General features: G+C 41.4%; 1 protein-coding gene across 1 annotated transcript in view; it reads left to right on the plus strand.

The window, feature by feature from the left end:
* Positions 1-942: 942 nt before the first annotated feature.
* LOC147631817 (uncharacterized) overlaps positions 943-24970 on the plus strand; it is a 40620-nt gene continuing 16592 nt past the window's right edge. Inside the window, exons 1-2 of the mRNA XM_086808346.1 lie at positions 943-2091; positions 2190-2278. Of these exons, the coding sequence (XP_086664472.1) occupies positions 2273-2278 (6 nt within the window). The 5' untranslated portion in view covers positions 943-2091; positions 2190-2272. The remainder of the gene's footprint in view (positions 2092-2189; positions 2279-24970) is intronic.

Genomic DNA, 24970 nt, shown 5'->3' on the forward strand with positions numbered 1-24970 from the left:
GAGTTTCACAAAGCTGCCACATGGCAAAAATTTAGAAGTTTGGGAAGGGTAAGAAGAGGTTTGGGTAGAATTTGAATTTGGGGTCTCAAAAGACGTGCGAAGCACGGGTTGCCCTCTAGTACATATAAAGGGATCCACCTCCCTATGTATAGGTGCCTCTACAAGGCCAAGGTGCATTGAGATTTAAAACATTATCTTTTCTTATAAAAAGTGAATTGTAATCATTGTGTTCACTTCAAAAGAAGACAAAAACATGCAATTAAGTCTATAACATATATTAAATTTAGTTTATGTGGAATAATCTCAGCCTTTGAAAGTGCAACAAAAGGAAGAACAAGGTATTGTACACCTATTGAAAGTTCGAATTAGCTGGGCTGAATGGTGTTGTTGTGCAGACCTCCTAATATTTTAGTATTCCAATTATCAATAGTTTTAGTATTCCCAATGTCTACAGTTTTAATATGTTCTTTGTTGAAATGAATTAGGTCTGTGTCATGATAGGCCCGAGGGTCCTCATCGGTGCTTGGAAAAAAATCGCATTCTAGTGTATTTTTAAAGGCGAGAGGATTAAGAAAAACTGGGTGAGATTTTAAGTAGCCATTATTTTAAGGAAGGCTTTTTAAATATTTATCACTAAATATATTTAAGTTATGAAACAGGAAACAAAAAGCAGATATTTTTATGGGTTGAAAAATATGTTTTTGTTTTGGCGCACTAGGACGGAGCTTGGAGAGATCATGGATGATGAAGTCAAGTAATGAGACATGATTATGTACATGTGAAGTCAAAGATGAGATCTACTTAGAATGTGAAAAGGCGTCATAGCTTATGGACTAGCTAGACGGGGGTTGGCGTCATCGATGACTACATTTCTGAGGTCGGTTTGCTGGCATGGCAGCGTATGATTGGTAGTTGGTCTCGCCCCCTCAGCCTTGAAACTCTGTGAGAGACAGCAGCATACCCACCATAGCCTTAGCTTGCCCCTCAGCCTTGATATCTATGTATTTGTTCGTCACTGGTAGCACAGCTATGCCCGCGCCCTCCCTAATTTGCTAAGCTTAGAGGACATGGACGGTGTGCATTTACTCATAATTCCTTAATTAAATAAAAAGCTCGGTAAACTCCCCCTTACTAATTAGTTACTTCACCAGCTGATTTGGGTAATTGGCCCCCTTAATTCAAAATTAGCTGGGCTGATTGGTGTTGATGATTTAATATAGCCAGCCCCATATTGGTCATGTGTGTAGCCATAACGATAGCAGATGAGCCGATCATTAGGAGGAGGAGGACTAAAACATGCAGGGATTGAGTCTTCCTTTAACCCACAGCTAGACCCAGTTGATTTATACAATTTCTTGGTCAGAAGAGGGCGCCAATCATCCTGTATATGTATGTATACAAGATGGTAGAGCGCCATTAATGGGAGAAGCATGCTAATTACATTTACTTAATAGATCTGCATAATTACAGTAATCGTAATTGTAATGGGAGGCGGAGGTTCGCGCTAGCTGCAGTTATGCTCACTGTACTGTTCATGTCTTTGCGCATTTGCTTCCGTTTGCAATTGCTTGAGCATATCAATCTCAAAAGCAGCCAGAAGCTGAGCTTGTTGTCATGGAATCGTGTATAATTGGAACGTCGTCTACTTACCTGAATCGATGCATCCTCGTCAACCGCCGGCACAAAGGATTGTATACAAACGTTAACACAACATCAATAAGAACGCACGAGCAAGGAAAAAGGATCTTCTGAGGGATGCAATAATCCTGCTTTATTAGCTCGCTGATTAAGTAATAAGCTTCTGCAATCGGCCAACAATAATGCGCAGGATCCATAGGTTTAAGGGCACGTTGATGGGTTCGAATATTATGATCTCCTCTAATACACAGCAGAGATTTCTTTGCGTATTGAGAGCAATGGCCAACCGTCTCTTTTTCACATCGACAGAACTGTCCCACAGCTCGGTAGCAGAAGCTAATGACACCATTGTCAAGCTGGCTATTATAAGCGCTCTTAAAGATAGGAAGCTGCGGAGTCCGAATTCTCTGAGGAAAACAGCCATTTCGTGCCAAGATTTTGGCAAAATACAAGGTATTGTTCCACCAAATTATGGCCTTTCAAAGATATTAGAATATTATTGAGCTATTCTTATCATATCTACAGGTACATATCTGATTTTGAAAATTCAGGATGGAGAAAAAAAATGTGCCGACGAGATGCTGGAAATTAAGGAGTGGTGGAGACTAATTTGTTGAAAAGCTACGGAAGAACCATGAAAGTAAGTTCCAAATTTGGCTTTTATACATGCTTGAGAATTTGGCTTTTCTTCATGCTTCTAATAGTTTCCATGATCATTTCAATACTTTTTCTGAACAATTATTATATATATAGATTCGAGAAATTCTTTACAATAGGGCCTTCACCAAATTACATCCAGCTACAAAGCTCTATATTTATATATTTGGGAACAATAATTATATATATATTCCAAAAATTCTTTACAATATGGCCCTCACCAAATTACATACATCCAGCTACAAAGCTCTATCCCCTTCTTTACGTATCTTTGTTAAGTAGGCTACATATGAGATTCCACCTTTCATCTTCCTACACAAAAGAAGCCTTTCATCTTCCCACACAAAAGAAGACTGCTCCCAGGAAATTTGATACCCCAATTGCATGCATGCCTCAATCATAGCTTTAGAAGTACAACCTTTGGCATAGTGCCTCTCTCCTCTTGTCCAAATTTTCACCATTGACCTAGTCCCCACATGATTTTCAATAAGTGCCACATAAGTGTAAACAGGTTGCCTCTCTTTTAGATACCACCACTTTCTCTTTGGCCCAAATTTCAATAGCTTGCTTTCACATCTAGGCCTGTATATCCTTGAAACATAAGAACACATGTTAGGAAAACCTAGTATACATAAGAGTCTCCTTCATTGATACACAGATCATGCCATCCCAATTTGCAGAGCCTGGATTAGCTATACCACCCCATCCTCATTCAGCTTATTCACATGATATACATAACAACACATATATATACATTTATGCATCAACTCTGCCACATGTTGAGATATCGAGCTCGTCTAGTGAGGCGGTGGCCATTGATGACCCGCCTGGGGGATAGGCCCCACACTTACACCACTGGCATGGTTGGTGAGATCTTGGGTGATATGCGGCCAGTGGGATGACAGACTGTGTGACAGCCATTCTAGAGACTGGCATAGTTATAGCGCCAGCTCATTTAGTCGGGTTCACACTATAGAGAACCCGTGTATGTATTGGTTGAATGCCTTTCATATTATGTGTACTCTTATCTTGTATATGGTGTGTTGAGTGTTGAGTAGAGAAGGAGAAGATTTTCAGCCTCTCACCTTGTGTGTTCTCTATTAGGGTTGTGAGTGTGTGTGTGTGCTTGCAAGAGCTCAAGCTCTCTTCCCCCCTGCATCTTTTCATGGTATCAGAGCCTGGTTCGTGCTAAGGGCTGAGCTGCAAGCAAGAGAACCACAGGAAACGGTACGAGGGTAAGAGCTTCAACTACTCTTCCCTATTGTGTTGGTGACTACACCCTTGTCGGAAGCTCTACGGGAGGCACCGACAAACGGTCTCTGATTGAGGAGCTTTCTTCGCGGGAGTAAAGCTATAGGGCAACTATACAGTCCTTCGGACTGACTTTTTCGGCCCAGTCCTTTGGACTGAAATTTTCGGCCCAGTCCTTCGGACTGAAATTTTCGGCGCAGTCCTTCGGACTGCAATTTTCGGGCCGAAAAAGTGTTTCGGGCGCGTCTGGACCTCCGTTTTTCAGAAAGCAGGCAATTTCGAGCACTGCGGGTAAGTCATCGATTCTCTGCAGAACTCTGTTTTAAGAACTGCAGGAAGACAGATTGACTATGCAGACACTGTGGGTGCTGCAAAGAGGTCTACAGTTGCCATTGGGTGTATGTATGTACATTGAAGTCACTGGTTGTGACATTTGAGAGTACTACAGTACCGCTGTGCAGAAAATACAGCAGGTTGTGCAGAAAAACCAGATTGCAGTTTCTGGTAAAATTGTGTTTGGCAAGATGTCAAACGATGGGATAACCCAGATTGTGGCTGAGAAGCTTGATAAGAATAACTTCCATGCTTGGAGGTTCAGGTTGACGAATTTCCTGATGGGAAAAGGCTATTGGGACTACATAGAAGGTGAGCATGAAGAGGCACCGAAGATACCGGATATAAATTCAACTGCTGCAGATGTGAAAGAGTTTAAAGACTGGAACCAAGGAGCCAGGAAGGTTATGTATTGGCTCTCCATTAGTATACAGGACACCATGATTGGACACATTCAGGATGCCAAGTCCCCCAAGGAGGCATGGGACACCTTGGTAAAGCTCTATGAAACAAATACCAAGACACGTAAGATACAGTTGAAGAATGAACTTCATACTGTGGAGAAAAAGAGCATGTCTGTGAATGACTATGCGTTGAAGATAAAGGGTATTGTGGAATCCCTTGCATCTATTGGTGTGTCAGTAGATGATGATGACAAGGTGGAAGTCTGTCTACGTGGTCTCGGGCCACAATACAAGGCGTTCAAGACGTCTATTCAGACTCGGGAAAACATTCCCAACTTTACAGATTTGGTGTCTATGCTGATTATCGAAGAGAAGAGCTTGGGTGAAGACCAACAGTCTTCACAAAGCAAAAACAGTTCAGAGCAACAGGCCTTCTACACGAGTTCAGGAAGAGGACGAGGTAGAGGAGGCCGTGGACGCGGTCAAGGAGGTGGCCGAACAGGTAATCAGAATTATGGTCAGCCAGCAGCAGTAACAACAACAGTCCCAGAATCAACAACAACAACAACAACACGCAGGTGGAAGAGGCAAATTCAGAGGCAGGGGGAGTCAAAGAGGCCGTGGAAATTGGCAAAGGCAGTATAATGATGCACGTGAATGCTATTATTGTGGTAAGCCTGGACATGTGCAGGCAGAATGCTATAAGAAGCAGGCTGACATGCAAAATGGGAAAGTGCAGCAAAACAACTATGCATCCTCAAGCAGAAATAATGAGGATAATGAAAGGTTGTTTGTTATGCAGCATGTCGTGAATGCCATGTCTGAAAATGTTGATGCAGCACAAAAAGATAATGTATGGTATGTGGATTCAGGCGCTTCGAACCACATGACAAGTCATGGAGAGTGGTTCAAGGAGATGAAAAACCCGGAAAGACCAGGTTTTGTGGAAACAGGGGATGACACTGCTCATCCAATTTCCCACGTTGGAGATGTGCCATTGTCTATGTAGGATGGCAAAGTGAAGTACCTTGCAGATGTACTTCACGTTCCAAACATAATAAAGAATCTGGTTTCAGTTGGCCAGATGATTGAGCAGGGTTTGCAGGTTCGGTTTAACCCTGATGGGTGTTATGTTGAAGATTTTAAAGACAAGTGCAGGTTGGTTACAAAAGGCAACAGAGTGGGCAGAATGTTTACATTGAATGTAGACATGCCTGAAATGAGTGCTGCGATGTTTGCAAATGGTTTAGGAGTTGTTGCAGACACAGACATATGGCATAAAAGAATTGGACATGTAAATGTGCAGAGATTGAAGTCTATGCAGACAAAAGGAATTGTGACAGGGCTGCCAAAATTTAAAGTGGAAGGTATGCAGAAAATATGTGAAGCATGCCAATTTGGGAAGCAAACAAAGCATGTGTTTCCACGTAACAGATATGTGAGCAGAAATGCACTAGATCTTGTGCATTCAAATGTATGGGGTCCTACAAAGACTGTATCTATGGGAGGCTGCAGGTATTATGTGACTTTCATTGATGACCACATAAGGAAAGTGTGGGTATATTTCATGAAAGAGAAGAGTGAGGTGTTCACTCACTTTCAGAATTTCAGAGTTTTGGTTGAAAAGCAAACAGGGAAATATGTCAAGTGCCTAAGGTCAGATGGAGGGGGAGAATACTTCTCCAATGAGTTCTCTAAATTTTTGAAGAAGAATGGTATTCGGAGACAGTTTACATGCAGATACACTCCGCAGCAAAATGGAGTTGCTGAGCAGAAAAACAGGCACATTGCTGAGATTGCGCGAGCATTGATGGAAGAGAAGAATATGCCGCATTGCTATTGGGCTGAGGCTGTTTCTACAGCAGTATACATCATGAACAGGACTCCAACTGCAGCCATACATGATGTAACTCCAGAGGAGAGGTTTACTGGCAGAAAACCAGATTTGTCTCATCTGAAAGTCTTTGGATGCATTGCATATGTGCATGTGCCAGATGAGCTGAGAACTAAGCTCGATCCAAAAGCAGAAAAATGTGTGTTTATTGGATACTCCCTTGAGCAAAAGGGATACAGGTGTTATAACCCTGCTACACGTGAGTTGAGGGTAAGCATGGATGTTGTCTTTGATGAGATAAGCAGCTGGTATGCTGCTGAAAAAGAAGCTATTGGGGCTGATGTGAGTGGAAGTGTGGTTGCACAGAATGCAGGTCAGCAATCACAGTCTTTGAGTGGACCAGGAGAGTCCTCATCTAGTGGGTCTGTTGATAGACCATGGAGTGGCAGGCTGCGTCATAGTACCAGTCCTGCAAATGTGATTAGTACATCACGTAAAGGAAAAGAGAAAGTGGTTGAGCCCCTTGGTATGCCTGACATTTCTGCAGGGCATTCTCATGTTGATGGAGAGTCTAGTGGCTCAGATATGAGCCTTGATGAGGAGCTTGGGATCCCAGCTATGAGAACACCTAGTGTAAAGAAGGCTATGGAAGCCATGAATGAAAAGCTGCGAAGATCAGGGAGAGTGAAGAACCATGTGCAGAGATTTACATATGATGGTTATGTGGCACATCACTATGCATATATGGCAAAGGTTGTGCAGGTTGTTGAGCCCACATGCATTGATGAGGCTGTTGGAAATGTGTGTTGGGAGAAAGCTATGGATGAGGAGATGGATGCACTATATGGAAATGAAACTTGGGATTTAGTGCAATTGCCAGAAGGCAAGAAAGCCATTGGATGCAAGTGGGTGTACAAAGTAAAACATAACAGTGATGGAAGCATAAACAGGTACAAGGCTAGATTAGTAGCCAAAGGATATGTGCAGACATATGGGATTGATTATGAGGAAACTTTCAGCCCAGTTGCCAAGATGGCAACGGTGAGAGTTGTGATAGCAGTGGCTGCGTCAAAGCAATAGTCTTTACATCAGAGATGGATGTAAAGAATGCATTCTTGCATGGGGATTTGCAAGAAGAGGTGTATATGTTGCAGCCACCTAGATATGAGGATGTGGGTCACCCCGAGTATGTTTGCAGGTTGAAGAAAGCCTTGTATGGCTTAAAGCAAGCACCAAGAGCATGGTCTGACAAGATTTCTGAATATCTTGTCACTATTGGCTTTCATGTAGCCAATGCAGATTTCTCGCTGTATGTGAGACATGGTGATAGAGGAGTTGTGCTTGTTGTCATCTATGTAGATGACTTGATCATTACGGGGGACCATGATACAGAGATCTTTGATGTAAAGATCTTGCTTAAACAGAAGTTCGAGATGAAGGATCTGGGGGAGCTCAGATATTTCTTGGGCATTGAGGTGATTAGGTCACCACATGGTATTGGATTACTGCAGAGACAGTATGGCTTGGACATGTTGTCCAAGTATGGTATGATAGGCTGTAAGCCTATTTCTGTGCCATTGGATCAGAATGGCAAGTTGAGTGCAGATTCAGGAGAGATCTTGGAGGATCCTACTATGTACAGGAGCATAGTAGGAAGTTTGATCTACATGACGATCACCAGACCAGATTTGAGCTATGCTGTTGGGTTGGTGAGTCAGTTTATGCAGGTTCCACGGAAACCGCATTTGGATGCAGTGAGACGCATACTGAGGTATGTGAGGTCTACTTTGCATTGTGGACTATTCTATGAGACTGGGATAGAGATATGTGTACATGGGTACACAAATGCTGATTGGGCTGGTAGTATCTCAGATAGGATCTACCAGTGGATTCATGTTTTCTTTGGGGAGTGCTGCTGTGACTTGGAGCAGCAAGAAGCAGCCTACGGTTGCTCTATCGAGTACAGAGGCCGAGTACAGAGGAGCTGCTATGGCAGCATGTGAGGTAGCTTGGTTGAGAAAGCTACTTGCAAATTTGGGTCTATCAGTGGATAGACAAGTTGTCATTTTTTGTGACAACATTAGCAGTATACAGTTGGCTAGGAACCTAGTCTTTCATGCTCGTACGAAGCACATAGAGGTCCACTACCACTTCGTTAGAGAGAAGGTCTTGGCAGGAGACCTTGACCTTGTTTATGTCAGCACAGAGGATCAGGTAGCTGACATCTTCACCAAAGCATTGGGTACAGAGAAGCTCCGCAGATTCAGGGCTTCGCTTGGTGTACATGAGATGGAGTTGAGCTCGAGGGGGAGTGTTGAGATATCGAGCTCGTCTAGTGAGGCGGTGGCCACTGATGACCCGCTTGGGGGATAGGCCCCACACTTACACCACTGGCATGGTTGGTGAGATCTTGGGTGATATGCGGCCAGTGGGATGACAGGCTGTGTGACAGCCATTCTAGAGACTGGCATAGTTATAGCGCCAGCTCATTTAGTCGGGTTCACACTATAGAGAACCCGTGTATGTATTGGTTGAGTACCTTTCATATTATGTGTACTCTTATCTTGTATATGGTGTGTTGAGTGTTGAGTAGAGAAGGAGAAGATTTTCAGCCTCTCACCTTGTGTGTTCTCTATTAGGGTTTGTGAGTGTGTGTGTGTGCTTGCAAGAGCTCAAGCTCTCTTCCCCCCTGCATCAATCCCAAGAGTAGTTTCTTTCTGGAAAATTATGTAGTTTCTGGTATTCCATATCTCCCACAATCCCCCCACTGGTGGCCTTGAATCCCTATACTGCAAGAGACCCACTTCCCTATTCTACCTTATGTCCCTCTTATAGCAAGACACTCCCAAAGAGCTCCCAAAAGGCATGTCTCCCATCTTCCAAGGTAGGCCTGTATCTAGAGCAGCATCCAGTAGTGAAATTTCTCTACAACAGCTTGATTTCGATAGGTAAGGCCCACATACATACCCTCCATAAGAAGACCTGAGACTTCACACCCATATTGCCTTCCATCTCCTCCTCCAATTACTAGGCTTCCAATTTACCCTCGAAATTTTGTTACAGTAATCTACATTCACCTCACTTCTCCTTAGTTCCTTGTACAGGTCCCTATTTGCCCCTTTATCTAGTCTTACTCCATTATACAAGGCCCAGTCTTTAACCCAACAAGACTCATCAAATATTGTGGAGACCTAGTCCTTCTGCACTTCTTCCAACACCTGTCTAACTAATTGTCCTTCCCTTGGAAGAAGTCCAAACTCTTCTTCTAATTGCTCCAATTCTTTCCATCCCACTAATGACCAGTCCTAGCAGTCTACGAGCCTTCTTAGCCCTTTATTATGCTTAGCCAAGCTGATGTCTTGGAGGGCTAGAGGAGGATTGAATTTATGAGTAATAAAGAGTTTCTTGATGCTCTATAACATCTATCCCAGACCATTAGCCCTACCATTAGCCCTAGAGTCTCCTTCCATTTGCTACATAAGAGCTTACAAAGGGGAGATCCGGTAACTTTAGGGGGGGCATAAGACAACATCTTATCTCTCCATCCTAATCCCAGCCACCTTCCTTTCAACTGAACATGAGAGTCTTCCACCAACACCCTTACCAACTTAGTCCACAGATTCTCGTCTTATTGAAGACATTTGGGAAGGTGCATAGCAATCTTAGCTATAGCTTGAGTAGGTAATTTAAAATGCAAAATACCAATACTTGGACTTCACTCTTGGGTAGGCATAATTTGTCCTAGGCAAGCCAAGGTGTCACTTTTTTGCTGGTTTTCCCATTCCTCCATAAGAAATCCCTATAGGTCCCATAATCTTCTTCTAATGGCATTTGCCAAAATCTAATATAGGACATAAAAACATGATGTAAGCATTTAGAACAGTGTTGCAAATTGCCACCCTATCATGAAAAGGAACTTTAATACCCTCCCACGTCTTCAACTTCTAGCTAAACCTCTCTAAATAAAGCCTAGTTAGTCAGTTGTTTATTTGTAACCTCCACACCAAAGGGAACTCCTAGATATCTAACAATTTGACCCCTCTTAATAACCTCACACCCCCATCTTTCCAAGTCAAAATCATTATCTTCAGACAAGCTAATGATCTTGGACTTATGTATGTTACATCTGGACCCAAAAGACTCTACAAATTCCTGAATAATAGATAAGGCTTGTCTCAGATTGTCATTCTCTACTTTCAAGAAAAGTGGTAAGTCGTCAGCAAAACATTGAATCACCAGTTGCTCACCATTCCTCAGCTTTAGTCCAGTCATGCTTCCTTTTGCATATGCATCTTCCAAAGCCACTATCAAGGGATAGGAGGCAATAGCAAATAATAGGGGGTCAAGGGGACAACCTTGTCTCATAGATCTTCTAACCTCAAATCCTCCCACCACTCTTCCATTCAACAGCTGAGAGTGATCACACATAGTGAGAGTGTAGATATAAGTAGCCATCTACACTTTCACACATAGTGAGAGTGTAGATATAAGTAGCCATCCTAATTCTAAAGCCCAACCTCTCCATTACCCTGGCTACAAATGACTGATGAACCCTGTCATAGGCCTTCTCCAAGTCAAGTTATAGTAGTATGCATTTTTGATGGATTTTCAGGGGCCACATCCCCCCCTAGCATGGAGCCTTGCAAAAATGTTATCATAAATAGACCTGCCTTTTATAAAGTCATATTGTTTCTTGGATATAATTTCTTGTAATACAATAACTTTAGCCAAGATTTATATATTAAAACTAGCAAAGTATTGGGTCTCCAATGATTAAACCTATTACAGTCAGCAAAGTAATGGGTCTCCAATGATTAAACCTATTGCATACTGCTTATTTGTTGGGAATAAGTTTCACCAATCCCTGTTTTAGATCTTTATCTAGGTTACCAGTGTTAAAGGCTTCTCTGCATATTTTCCATACCAGGTCCTTTAAGGATGGACAAAAAGTAATAAATAATTCAAGAGATAGTCCACATCCCACCCAGGGGATTTCTCTTTCCCCAACTTTTGTAGAGCCAGCCAACATTCTTCTACATCCAACTCTCTCTCTACCCACGTGGCGTTATATGTATCCACGTTATGAGTAATTAGCCCTAGACTAAGTAGCTTGTTCTCATCTTGGAACCTTCTACTTGAGTAGTCTTCCTTCAAGCTTAGAGTAGAGCCCAAAAATTCTACCCACTTCTTGGCTATGTGATCTATTCCCCCCAATCTTTGCCCACTTTCATCTTTGATCAGCCCCACTACTTCCCTATTGTTTTTTTCTTCTATCAACCTGAAGAGGTATTTATCAAGTTTTTTTTTGTTGCTACTACAAGTTTCCATTTTAGCCTTCTTTCCTTCTCCCTAGAAAGTTTCTCATCTTCACATTTCAGGCATGTTTGAAACCTGAGATAAAGATTAGTTTCTTCTTCTGTGAGGTTCCTAACTTGCCTCTTCTTCTATAGAGATTCCATTAATTCCCTCCATCTCCTCCTTTCTTGCCTTCTCGCATGGGCTCTCAATTTCCCAACCCCCCTAATCGTACCCTGCGTCTCATTGGCAAAGGATCACAAGATCCCTTAGATCCCTCTCTTTTGAAGTTTTTCAATGGCTTCTTTAGTCTTAGCAATAAATAACTCATCTCTGAGCAAAAAAATGTTAACCCTAAATTTCCTTCTGGGAATTGGTTCAATTTATCCTCTTCCTAGTCAGTGACGTGCCACTCCCTTCAAAGGCATATAGTCAGAGAGAGAGCAATACTTGAATCAATTACCATCTTTAAAGTGTGAGGGACCCAAGCTGCTTGTTGATTAAAAAAATCCCTATCAATTCTAAAGGATGAACCAAAATGTTGGAGGCTGAAATAAGTGTGTCTAGGATCAGACCCCCAATCTTCCATGTTCCACACATTAGTTAGTCTCATCTTCCCTCTTAGTTCTTCCCATCTCCTTTTCTCTTAACTCATCAGGATAGTGCTCCCCCACACCTATCCAGCTGTCTTTAACAATATTGAAATCCCCTAGAAGAAACAGGGGCCCTAAATGTTAAGGTTGGCAATCCATTCCCACATAAGTTCACCCAATGCCAACCTTAGCCAAGGTGCCAGACCTACTACCTCTACCCAAACTGGACAAGCCTCTTGCATGATCTTGTTCACATCAAATACAGGATCAAAAGGAATGGCATTCACAAGTCTTTGATCCATGAACAACGACGCCATCGCAAATAGCTCAGATACCGCCTGGCCTTTTGAAGAAGCCCTTACCAAGATAGAAAAACTAGGATACCACCTTGTCATGGAAGATATCCTCTTGAAGCCACTTGCCAAGATTAGCTTTATATGGCGGTTTACCATAGCAGAACACTATGGCACTACAACTATGGCACTACAACCTACCTATTTTCTAATCAAGTCTAGAGAGACACTCATGCATACCTTACACGAGATCATTTGTGATTTTTGAGGTTGTGAATTGAGCCGTGTTGCAATCCAATCCGGATTTAGCTTCTTTACATCCCTCTCCCCATCTTCCACTTTGCACAACCGCTTCATTTTCTTTAGGGTCCTCCATCTCCCAGTCCCCCCATTTTCTAGAGCCCTCCACTCTCTCCTGTTCCCATGTGTTTTCCATTTGACTCACCACACCGTGCATGCACATCACACGTGCTTAGTGATCGGAACCTTCTTAGTGTACGGTGTCATGCACATCACATGTGTAATATAACTCTCCATATTCCGTATTCCCACTTTCACCACCTTAAGTTCATGATCTTTCTCATTCCTAGCTAGAGATGAGATGGTGAATTCATATGGCCTCATTAATCATCATTAATGATTCCAATACTTCTTTAAACTACAAGTTCTATACTGAGATGAAAGTTGCTTAAGAATCAAAATTCATTTTATGTTCTCATGGGCATTACGTGAAGACCCCTTATATCACGTCCATTAGAGGGTTATTTAAAAATTCCCTCAATAGGTTTTTAAATTCTAGTTACACCCTTTGTTAAGTTTTGAGATGAATATAAAGGTGCCCTTTTTTTGTAAATTGTCTCTGTTTTCAAAAGGGAAAAAAACCTTCTATTTGTACTTTTATTACAAATCCATGTGCAAGAAAATCAAACTCCTTTTTATTAAACTGTCCTATAATCTTTTGTATTTTCTAGTAGTTATACTGAGATGAAGGTTGTTTAAGAATCAAAATTCATTTTATGTTCTCATGGGCATTATGTGAAGACCCCTTATATCACGTCCATTAGAGGGTTATTTAAAAATTCCCTACCAATAGGTTTGCAAATTCTAGTTACACCCTTTGTTAAGTTTTGAGATGAATATAAAGGTGCCCTTTTTTTGTAAATTGTCTTTGTTTTCAAAAGGAAAAAAAAAACCTTCTATTTGTACTTTTATTACAAATCCATGTGCAAGAAAATCAAACTCCTTTTTATTAAACTCTCCTATAATCTTTTGTATTTTCTAGTAGCTACCTTAAGGATTGATTCTAGCATTAAATCCATTAAAATGTTTGTGAAATTGTGTATGGTCAGGTGAAAAACCTTACCTTGATAGAAAAATAGAAGTAAGAATAAGTAAACGAAGCACTATCTTCTAGTATTCATCGAAGTCAAACCATTGTGCAAGATTTAGAAGCTTTATCATCACAACTATATCTTCATATTGGTTTAGTCTTCACGATATATCTATAACCATGTCTTCATTCAAACCTCTCATGACCATGTTTAATCTTCGTCGACCAATGTGATTGGTTCAATATTCATCATATATCTCTAACCATGTCTTCATTAGAACCATTAAACTAGAAAGTCGGATCACACCCTTCCACTTTGCTTGTTCATCTTTGCAAGCTAGAACTCCCCCTTATCTTTCTCCTTTCATGTGAAGCCTACATTTTCACTATAAGTATCTAATTCTGTTACTACAAATATAGTATAGGGTTTAGCAAGGGTTATTTCAAGGCTGAATGAACTACAAAAATGAGTCAAGTTTAAAGCCTTATAGTAAGCATCATTACAAGCTTCCATACTGATATGTCACAATAACCCTCACAATTTGTGAGGGTTATATATTTGTATAGTGTGATAATAATGTGCTAATAAACCTCAAAATTGACTAAAGTTATGAGATTTATTGTGAGGATTTTGGCACAATTCTAGTGGTGGAGGGGATTCATTTAAAGCAAGAGATGGTAGCGACATTGCATTCTCTGTAAATGCAAAGAAATGTAAGGGGAAGGGCTTTGGTCATCCCAATGCTTAATCAGAAGAAAAAAAAGGTAAAGTGTTTCTACTATATGACAAGCATGGTCATGTGCGCAAATCATGTAGACTGAACGAAGCAGATGAGAAGAATGGCACTTCATTAGGAAGTGAATGGGGTCTTCTTGGGCCCTTTAATTTGCCCAAGCCTAATCAAGGTGATTAAGGAATAGCCAAATGGGGGGTTGCCATGTGGACTGAAATGTTGGGTTTGTAAGAGAGGTGTAAGAGTGGTCAAAGGGTGCACTTTTCCCCCAAAAAAGGGGGGGGAGGCAATTTTACAATTTTCGAACCACCATAACTTCTACATACAAGCTCCGATTTGAGCGGAGATTATAGATCCGTGATCTACGCATCAAGAGCTTTCCATAGATATGTTACATGATATGGTTTTGTTCGCTAGATTTTAAATTCCATTTTCCTCCCAAAATTCAAATTCGAATAAAGTAGCCGTTTTGAAGCTTCTAATTAGAAAACGTTTCTTCTTAAGAGAAAAGGTTTGACTCCTTAAACTGCCAAATAAGAGGGCCCAAGAAGCCTTCCATTGAGGTCCTAATGTGAAGACTTTGAAGGAGCTTGGAAATAGTGCTAAAGTAGAATTGGAGCTGTTTATGGAAATACAAGAAATCTATACAAAGGAAAAACATTCCTCATCATTCAATGGTTAATTAGATCATTGTTGATAACGGATCATCCCAACATAATACGCAATCAATAGGGCTGGTATACCTCCTTCAAGCCTATGGGAGAGTCCATCTTAGTAGTGGTCAGGAACAATGCCAAATGCCAAGCTTTGCATACTAAATTTTCTTTGTTTTGAGTAATGGTGATACTAAGAAGTTGCCCTGATTTCCTTTTCAAGAGGAATGTGCTGCTATCTATTGTGGCCATAGCCGACCATGACTTGAGGGTACTCCTCCATTAGGTTGGTGCAATTATCACATAGATGCCAATGAAAATATCATTGTTGAGAGAGAAATCCGGTGTAACAACTGACATGATATATTGGCTTTTTTAGCCTGAGTTGATCTTGGGGCGATCAAGCTATATAATTATTGATTTGGACACCTGAGCTTTATAGTTTTAAAATAGATACAAAGGACCGGGATTGTGACATATCTACAAGAATTTTAAGAGATGTCAAAGGTGTGTGAAACTTGTATGATGGGCAAGCATCATCGGCATGCATTTTTACAAAGAAATCAAGAATCGTGCAATGGCTCCTCTAGAGTTTACATAGGAAAATTTTTGTGGTGAAATGCAAATCACTGCATTAAGTGGTTCTTCCTACTTCTTGTTTTACTGATCAATGACTATAGTAGGAAGATGGGTGCGTATTTTCTTTGGGATAAGGTTGAAGTTTTTGAGAAATTCAAAATATGGCATAGCTTAGAAGAGAATGAGGCAGGAAAGAGGTTGCACAAGTTTCAAATAGGTCAAGGAGGTGGTTTATGTGGCATAGCCACCCGGATTTGAGATACTTGGTTGAGAATACAAAGTGTGACTCTGCAAGGCATTGCATAAGTGGAAATGGGCCCCTTAGGGCATGGTGCCAGTGGATAGATATTTTCTTTATAAGTATTGGTCTTTCTAAAATCCCGTCATATGAAAATTTATATATTTTCTATGAGCAGGGTAGGTACATGATCACTATCCCATATGTGGACAACCTCATTATGGGTGAGGAGAGCCATGTAAACATAGGAAACATTAGAGTTTGAAATGACAAACATTGGGATTATGCATTTTTGTTTTGGGATTGAGGTCTAGCAAGAGTTAGATGGAATCTTCATTTCTTAGCAAAAATATGCATGAGAAATTTTGAACGACTTTCAATGCTTACACTTATGGAGGTTAATGGGAAGCTTGCTATGGAATATTTTTTTCCACTTGTGGATATAAAAGAGGATAGAAAATTAGTGGGAAGTTTGATCTTTTTGTGCAATACATAGTTTGGCATCATCTTTGCAGCTAGTGTCCTTAGCAAGTTCTCAAATCAACTGACATGAGAGAATCATTGAAAGGTAAGGATATGGGTGTTAGAATACATGGAAGGTGCCATTAGGTATGGAATCATCTATACATTGGGCAACTTGTTAACTAGATTTTATGACTTAGATTGGGTAGGAGATTGTCATATCAAAAAATCTAAATTTGGTTCCTATATTAGATCTAGAATTACATCCTAGATAAACAAGAAGTAGCCTTCATTGGCACTTTCTTATAATACATGGGTGTTTCTCAAAAGGAAGCGATAGTATTATTGTGCGACAATCAGAGTTTCATGATGATTGCTAAGATGCTGGTGTTTTATGCTTGCATGAAGCACATTGAGATACAGTAATAATTTTATACATGTGAGTTTATCATGAATGGAGAGGTGGAGCTTGTCTATTACCTCACAATAAAGAATTGTACAAATATTTTCACAAAGGTTATGGGGAGAGATTTGGTGGAGCAACATCTTCATCAACTTGCTGTTAGATCGAAGGGGTAGTTCACCTATGGGTTGACATTGAGGGGCGGGGGTGTTGAAAAATCATTTGCTCAATGCTCCACCCTCATGTGTTATTATTGTGGGTGACATATATGCTCTACTTTGTAAGGCCCCCTAGATGAGGAGTAGCTATTGTGAGTGAGCACTCGCGCACCCAAGAGTTCCCAATTTAGACACTATATTTGCTCTACTTTATAAGGTCCCCTATGTGAGGACATCCATTATGGTGATACGCACCCGTGCACTTGTCACTTCCTAGTTTAGACACTTGCAAATGTGGCCAGATAATTAAAAGATGGCTTATGTAGACTTTTCCCTTTGCCAAGTAGGATGCATGCTTGTGTAGGCTATGCGACTGCATTAGTGAGTGCATCCTTTTTGGCTCTCCACCAAGTAGGATGCATGCTTATACGGGCTATGTGATTAAAATAGTGACTATTAGAGAGAACAAATTGAGGACATTCTTCTCGGGTTATGGGTCCTGTTGTTTGAGGGTCCAAACAGTCTTAGTGGATGTGGGAGTTTCTATGATAATAGTCAGATGATATGGTTGGTTGGTCATTTTGGACCAAGTTAAAGGTTGGCCGACATGGCTAACCTTTGTCCATGTGCTGACCCTGCTGGGTACTATGTATAGCCTAGTCATCACATCGATTTCATTTTGTTTAAGCACTCTTCTAATGCAAGAAATCCTCCATCCAGAGTTTGTATAGATTTCCATCAAATCTCCTTACATGGAGCACACAGGTTGTTAAGATATCGAGCTCATCTACTAGTGAAGCGGTGGACACTGATGACCCACCTGTGGGGGATAGGCCCCACACTTACACCACTAGCATGGTTGGTGAGATCATGGGTGATATGCGGCCAGTGGGATATGACAGGCTGTGTGACAGCCATTCTAGAGACTGGCATAGTTATAGCGCCAGCTCATTTAGTTGGGTTCACACTATAGAGAACCCTAGTATGTATTTGGTTGAGTAACTTTTCATAGTGTGTACTCTTATCTTTGTATATGGTGTGTTGAGTGTTGAGTGAAGGAAAAGAAGATTTTTAGCCTCTCACCTTGTGTGTTCTCTTTTAGGGTTTTGTGAGTGTGTGTGTGCTTGCAAGAGCTCAAGCTCTTTTCTCCCCTACATCTTTTCATGGTATCAGAGCCTGGTTCATACTAAGGGCTGAGCTGCAAGCAAGAGAAGCACAAGAAGCGGTACAAGGGTAAGAGCTTCAACTACTCTTCCCTATTTGTGTTGGCGACTACACCCTTGTCGGGAGCTCTACAGGAGGCACCGACAAACGATCTCTGATTGAGGAGCTTTCTTCGTGGGAGTAAAGCTATAGGGCAACTATATTGTCCTATCGGACTACATTTTTTTGGCCGAAAATGCGTTTCGGGTGCGCTACGACCTCCGTTTTTCAGAAAGCCGGCGATTTCGAGCACTGTGGGTAAGTCATCGATTCTCTGCAGAACTCTGTTTTAAGAACTGCAGGAAGACAGATTGGTTGTGCAGACATTATGTGTGCTGCTGCAAGGAGGTCAACAGCTGCCATTGGGTGTATGTATGCACATTGAGGTCACTGGTTATGATATTTGAGTGTACTACAGTACCGCTGCAAAAAATATAGCAGTTTGTGCAGGACAAACCAGAGTGCTGTTTCTGGTAAATTTATGTGTCTGGCAAGATGTCAAATGATGGCATAAACCAGATTGTTGCTGAGAAGCTTGATAAGAACAACTTCCATGCTTGGAGGTTCAAGTTGACGAATTTCCTCATGGGAAAGGGTTATTCCGACTACAGAGAAGGTGAGCATGAAGAGGCATCAGAGATACTGGAGATCAATCCGACTGCTGCAGATGTGAAAGAGATCAAGGATTGGAACCAAGGAGCTAGAAAAGTTATGTATTGGCTCTCTATCAGTATACAGGACACCATGATTGGGCACATACAGGATGCCAAGTCCCCCAAGGAGGCGTGGGACACCTTGGTAAAACTCTATGAAACAAATACCAAGGCACGAAAGATATAGTTGAAGAATGAACTTCACACTATGGAGAAAAAGAGTATGTCTGTGAATGACTGGGTATTGTGGAATCCCTTGCATCTATTGGTGTTTCAGTAGATGATAATGATAAGGTGGAAGTCTGTCTACGTGGTCTCGGGCCACAATACAAGGCGTTCAAGATGTCTATTCAGACTCGGGAAAACATTTCCAATTTTACAGATTTGGTGTCTATGTTGATTACAGAAGAGAAGAGCTTGGGTGAAGACCAACAATCTTCACAAAATAAAAACAATTTAGAGAGCAACAGGACTTCTACACAAGTTCAGAAAGAGGACGAGGTAGGGAGGCCGTGGATGTGGTCAAGGAGGTGGCCGAACAGGTAATCAAAATTATGGCTAGCAGTAGCAACAACAACAGTCCCAGAATTCACAACAACAACAACAACAACAACACGTAGGTGGAAGTGGCCAATTCAGAGGCAGGGGGAGTCAAAGAGGTCATGGAAATTGGCAAAGGCAGTATAATGATACATGTGGATGCTTTTATTGTGGTAAGCCTGGACATGTGCAGGCAGATTGTTATAAGAAGCAGGCTGGCATGAAAAATGGAAAATTACAGCAAAATAACTATGCATCCTCGAGCAGAAACAATGAGGATAATGAAAGGTTGTTTGTTATGCAGCATGTCGCTAATGCCATGTCTGAAAATGTTGAAGCAGCACATAAAGATGATGTATGGTATGTTGATTCAGGTGCTTCGAACCACATGACAAGTCATGGGGAGTGGTTCAAGGAGATGAAAAACCTTGAAAGATCAGGTTTTGTGGAGATAGGGGATGACACTGCTCATCCAATTGCCCATGTTGGAGATGTGCCGTTGGAGATGTGCCATTGTCTATGCAGGATGGCAAAGTGAAGTACCTTGCAGATGTACATGTTTCGAACATAATAAAGAATCTGGTTTCAGTTGGCCAGATGATTGAGCAGGGTTTGCAGGTTCGGTTTAATCTTGATGGTTGTTATATTAAATACTTTAATATAACAATCATCAAAAGACTTTAAAGACTTTAATATAGCAAAAGGCATCGGAGTGGGTAGAATGTGTACATTGAATGTAAACATGCCTGAAGTGAGTGCTGCAATGTTTGCAAATGGTTCAGGAATTGTTGCTGACACAGACATTTGGCATAAAAGAATTGGACATGTGAATGTGCAGAGAATGAAGTCTATGTAGACTAAAGGAATTATGACAAGGCTGCCAAAATTTAAAGTTGAAGGTATGCAGAGAATATGTGAAGCATGCCAATTTGGAAAAAGCAAATAAAGCATGTATTTCCACGTAACAAAAATGTGAGCAGAAATGCACTAGATGTGCATTCAGATGTATGGGGTCCTACAAAGACCATGTCTATGGGAGGCTGCAGGTATTATGTGACATTTATTGATGACCACACAAGGAAAGTGTGGGTATACTTCATGAAGGAGAAGGGTGAGATGTTCACTCACTTTCAAAATTTCAGAGTTATGGTTGAAAAGCAAACAGGGAAATATGTAAAGTGCCTAAGGTCAGATGGAGGGGGAGAGTACTTCTCTAATGAGTTCTCTGAATTTTTGAAGAAAAATGGTATTCAGAGACAGTTTACATGTAGATACACTCCGCAGCAAAATGGAGTTGCTGAGCGAAAAAACAAGCACATTGCTGAGATTGCACGAGCATTGATGGAAGAGAAGAATATGCTGCATAGCTATTGGGCTGAGGCTGTTTCTACAACAGTTATGAACAGGACTCCATTTGTAGCCATACATGATGTAACTCCAGAGGAGAGGATTACTAGCAGAAAACCTAATTTATATCATCTAAAAGTTGGATGCATTGCATATTGCATGTGCCAGATGAGCTGAGAACTAAGCTGGATCCAAAAGCTAAAAAATGTGTGTTTATTGGATATTCCCTTGAGCAGAAGGGATACAAGTGTTATAACCTTGCTACACATGAGTTGAGGGTAAGCAGGGATGTTGTTTTTGATGAGATGAGCAGCTGGTATGTGCTAAAAAAGAAGCTATTGGGGCTCATGTGAGTGGAAATGTGGTTGCACAAAATGCAAGTCAGCAATCACAGTCTTTGAGTGGACCAGGAGAGTCCTCATCTAGTGGTTCAATTGATAGACCATGGAGTGGCAGGCTGCGTCATAATACCAGTCCTACAAATGTGATTAGTACATCACATAAAGGCAAAGAGAAAGTGGTTGAGCCCCTTAGTATGCCTGACATTTCTGCAGGGCATTCTCATGTTGATGGAGAGTCTAGTGGCTCAGAGATGAGCCTTGATGAGAAGCTTGGGATACCAGCTATGAGAACACCTGGTGTAAAGAAGGCTATGGAAGCCATGAATGCAAAGCTGCGAAGATCTGGAAGAGTAAAGAATCTTGTGCAGAGGTTTACCTATGATGGTTATGTGGCACATCACTATGCATACATGGCAAAGGTTGTGCAGGTTGTAGAGCCCACATGCATTGATGAGGTTGTTGGAAATGTGTGTTGGGAGAAAGCTATGGATGAGGAGATGGATGCACTATATGGAAATGAGACTTGGGATTTAGTGCAATTGCCTGAAGGCAAGAAAGCCATCGGATATAAGGCATAAGTAGGTACAAGGCTAGATTGGTAGCCAAAGGATATGCGCACATATATGGCATTGATTATGAGGAAACTTTCAGCCCAGTTGCCAAGATGGCAACAGTGAGAGTTGTGATAGCAGTGGCGGCGTCAAAGAAATGGTCTGTACATCAGATGGATGTTTAAAAGAATGCATTCTTGTATGGGGATTTACAGGAAGAGGTGTATATGTTGCAGCCACCTGGTTATGAGGATGTGAGTCACCCCGAGCATGTTTGCAGGTTGAAGAAAGCCTTGTATGGCTTAAAACAAGCACCAAGAGCATGGTCTGACAAGATTTTTGAATATCTTGTCTCACTATTGGCTTTCATGTAGCCAATGCAGATTTCTCGCTGTATGTGAGACATGGTGATAGAGGGGTTGTGCTTGTTGTCATCTATGTAGATGACTTGATCATTACAAGGGACCATGATGCAGAGATCTTTGATGTTAAGATCTTGCTTAGACAGAAGTTTGAGATGAAGGATCTGGGGGAGCTCAGATATTTCTTGGGCATTGAGGTGATTAGGTCACAACATGGTATTGGATTACTGCAGAGACAGTATGGCTTGGACATGTTGTCCAAGTATGGTATGATAGGCTGTAAGCCTATCTCAGTGCCATTGGATCAGAATGGCAAGTTGAGTGTAGATTCAGGAGAGATTTTGGAGGATCCTACTATGTATAGGCACATAGTAGGAAGCTTGATCTACATGACGATCACCAGGCCAGATTTGAGCTATGCTGTTGGGTTGGTGAGTCAGTTTATGCAGGTTCCTCGGAAGCCAAATTTGGATGCATTGAGACGCATACTAAGGTATGTGAGGTCTACTTTGCATTGTGGACTATTTTATGAAACTGAGACAGAGATATGTGTACATGGATACACAGATGCTGATTGGGCTGGTAGTATTTCAGATAGAAGATCTACTAGTGGCTTCATGTTTTCTTTGGGGAGTGCTGCTGTGCCTTGGAGCAGCAAGAAGCAGCCTACAGTCTATACCCAGAGGCTGAGTACAGAGGTGCTGCAATGGCAACATGTGAGGTAGCTTGGTTGAGAAAGCTACTTGTGCAGATTTGGGTCTATTAGTGGATAGACAAGTTGTCATTTTTTGTGACAACATTGGCAGTATACAGTTGGTCAGGAACCCAGTTTTTCATGCTCGCATGAAGCATATAGAGGTCCACTACCATTTTGTCAAAGAGAAGGTCTTGGCAGGAGACGTTGACCCTGTTTATGTCAGCACACAGGATCAGGTAGCTTACATCTTCACCAAATCATTGGGTACAGAGAAGCTTCACAGATTCAGGGCTTCGCTTGGTGTACATGAGATGGAGTTGAGCTCGAGGGGGAGTGTTAAGATATCGAGCTCATCTAGTGAGGCAGTGGACACTGATGACCCGCCTGGGGGATAGGCCCCACACTTACACCACTGGCATGGTTGGTGAGATCATGGGTGATATGCGGCCAGTGCGATGAATAGGATGTGTGACAGCCCTTCTAGAGACTGGCATAGTTATAGCACCAACTCATTTAGTTGGGTTCACACTATAGAGAACCCTAGTATGTATCTGGTTGAGTACCTTTTCATAGTGTGTACTCTTATCTTTGTATATGGTGTGTTGAGTGTTGAGTGAAAGAGAAGAAGATTTTCAGCCTCTCACCTTGTGTGTTCTCTTTTAGGGTTTTGTGAGTCTGTGTGTGCTTACAAGAGCTCAAGCTCTCTTCTCCCCTGCATCTTTTCACAGGTTGGCTGATAGCCTCATCAATTTGTAATCAAAGTTTACAAGAAATAATATTGTTTAATTGCCACTTCTTTCTACAATTCCTTGCTTTGTATTGTGAAGATATTGCTTTTGCTATTCTGTTTTCTTATAGGATAGTGAACCCTTTAAAGAAAAATTTTGGGGTTGCTCTTCAAATTTGAGGGCTGAGTGGCTAGCCTGCCAATTTATATTAGAACATTATAGAATGTACCTACAAATTACAAGGTACCCAATCACATCCATCTTGCAATTCACATATGAATAAGGTAATTATTCTTCTCACATACTTTTCCCTCATATGAATAAGGGAATTATTCTTCTCACATACTTTTCGCTCATATGAGAAGTTAGAACTACACAAAACATTGCATGAAAGGGACTTCTTCCACATCAAATGATTTTCAACACGGTGTCTTAAAAAAATAATGTGTCATTGACACACACGAGTACCGCCCTTCTAGTTGTGGTAGTGGACTAGCCTCTTTATTATAATAATGACATGGATCAAGGTGGAGAGTGGTTGATAACTCATTCGTGATGCTCACTGCATGGGCATGGTAGAGCCACTAGGCCCACTTTTAAGGATTAATTATCATGGATGGAATGCTTCAAGATTTGATGTGTGTACTTCTCATAGACCTAATTGATGATCCCTAGAAGGTTTGATGTGTGTACTTCTCATAGACCTAATTGATGATCCCTAGAAGGTTTCCCTTCAATCCCATTGTAGGTACTGAATTTACGATTTTCATTTGGATGGGTAATGTAGCTTGCAGAGTTGATTTGATGGCAAAAATATTTGAACTAGTTGATGCCCTTTGATTTGGTGTGAGTGAAAAGACTTAGAGTCATATGTCCTCAGTTTGAAGTAGAAAGCTTGAAAGAGGGAGATCTCAAGTGGTTTGCACGGAAGGGTATTCTTGCTAAGAGAGAAAGGGCTTGATTTAGGCTACCAATGATGGTTTTAATTAATATAGACTTAGTCTTGGCTCAACTATGCATAGATCAACTAAATAAACCTAGGCTTGTATAAACTAGGCTTTGACACCACTCCGTAGGTTGTGATTGAGGAGAGCTTAAAGGGTGGATAGAAATGAGATTAGACATGATGGTTAAGCATGGTGAACAAACTAATCTTGGAAACTCAGAGTTTCCACACCACCTATGATGCATCATGGCTCACACACCAAGGAAGAAATTGATGGTTGGCCAACATATGTGCCCAGTGTGCCGCTTCCATGAGGGCGCTAGCACCCCTAGAGGCACACACAACTGCATGGGCCTGGCATGCTAAGGTAGGTCTCCCTAATCTGCTTAACTAGCCCTCTAATCTTCCACAAAAGACATTCTTAGTGGAGTTAAATATATGTCCCTTGGGGGACTATATATACCCTTCAATATTGTAATTTCCATACCCATGTAAGATTTGCACCTCTAACACCCCCTCCAATCAAGTACATAGGTAAGTGGCTCGGGACCATGAACCAAGGTTCTGATACCATCTTGGAAACTAAGAGTTTCCACACCACCCATGATATGTTATGGTTCACACACCAAGGAAGAAATTGATGATTAGCCAACATATGTGCCCAATGTGCCCCTTACATGAGGGCCACAATACCCTTGGAAGCACACACACCTGCATGGGCCTACTGAGACTCTAGCATGTTAAGGC

Source organism: Cibotium barometz, chromosome 14, assembly GCF_041138505.1.
Source record: "Cibotium barometz isolate CiBa-2024 chromosome 14, ASM4113850v1, whole genome shotgun sequence".
Lineage (NCBI taxonomy): Eukaryota > Viridiplantae > Streptophyta > Polypodiopsida > Cyatheales > Cibotiaceae > Cibotium > Cibotium barometz.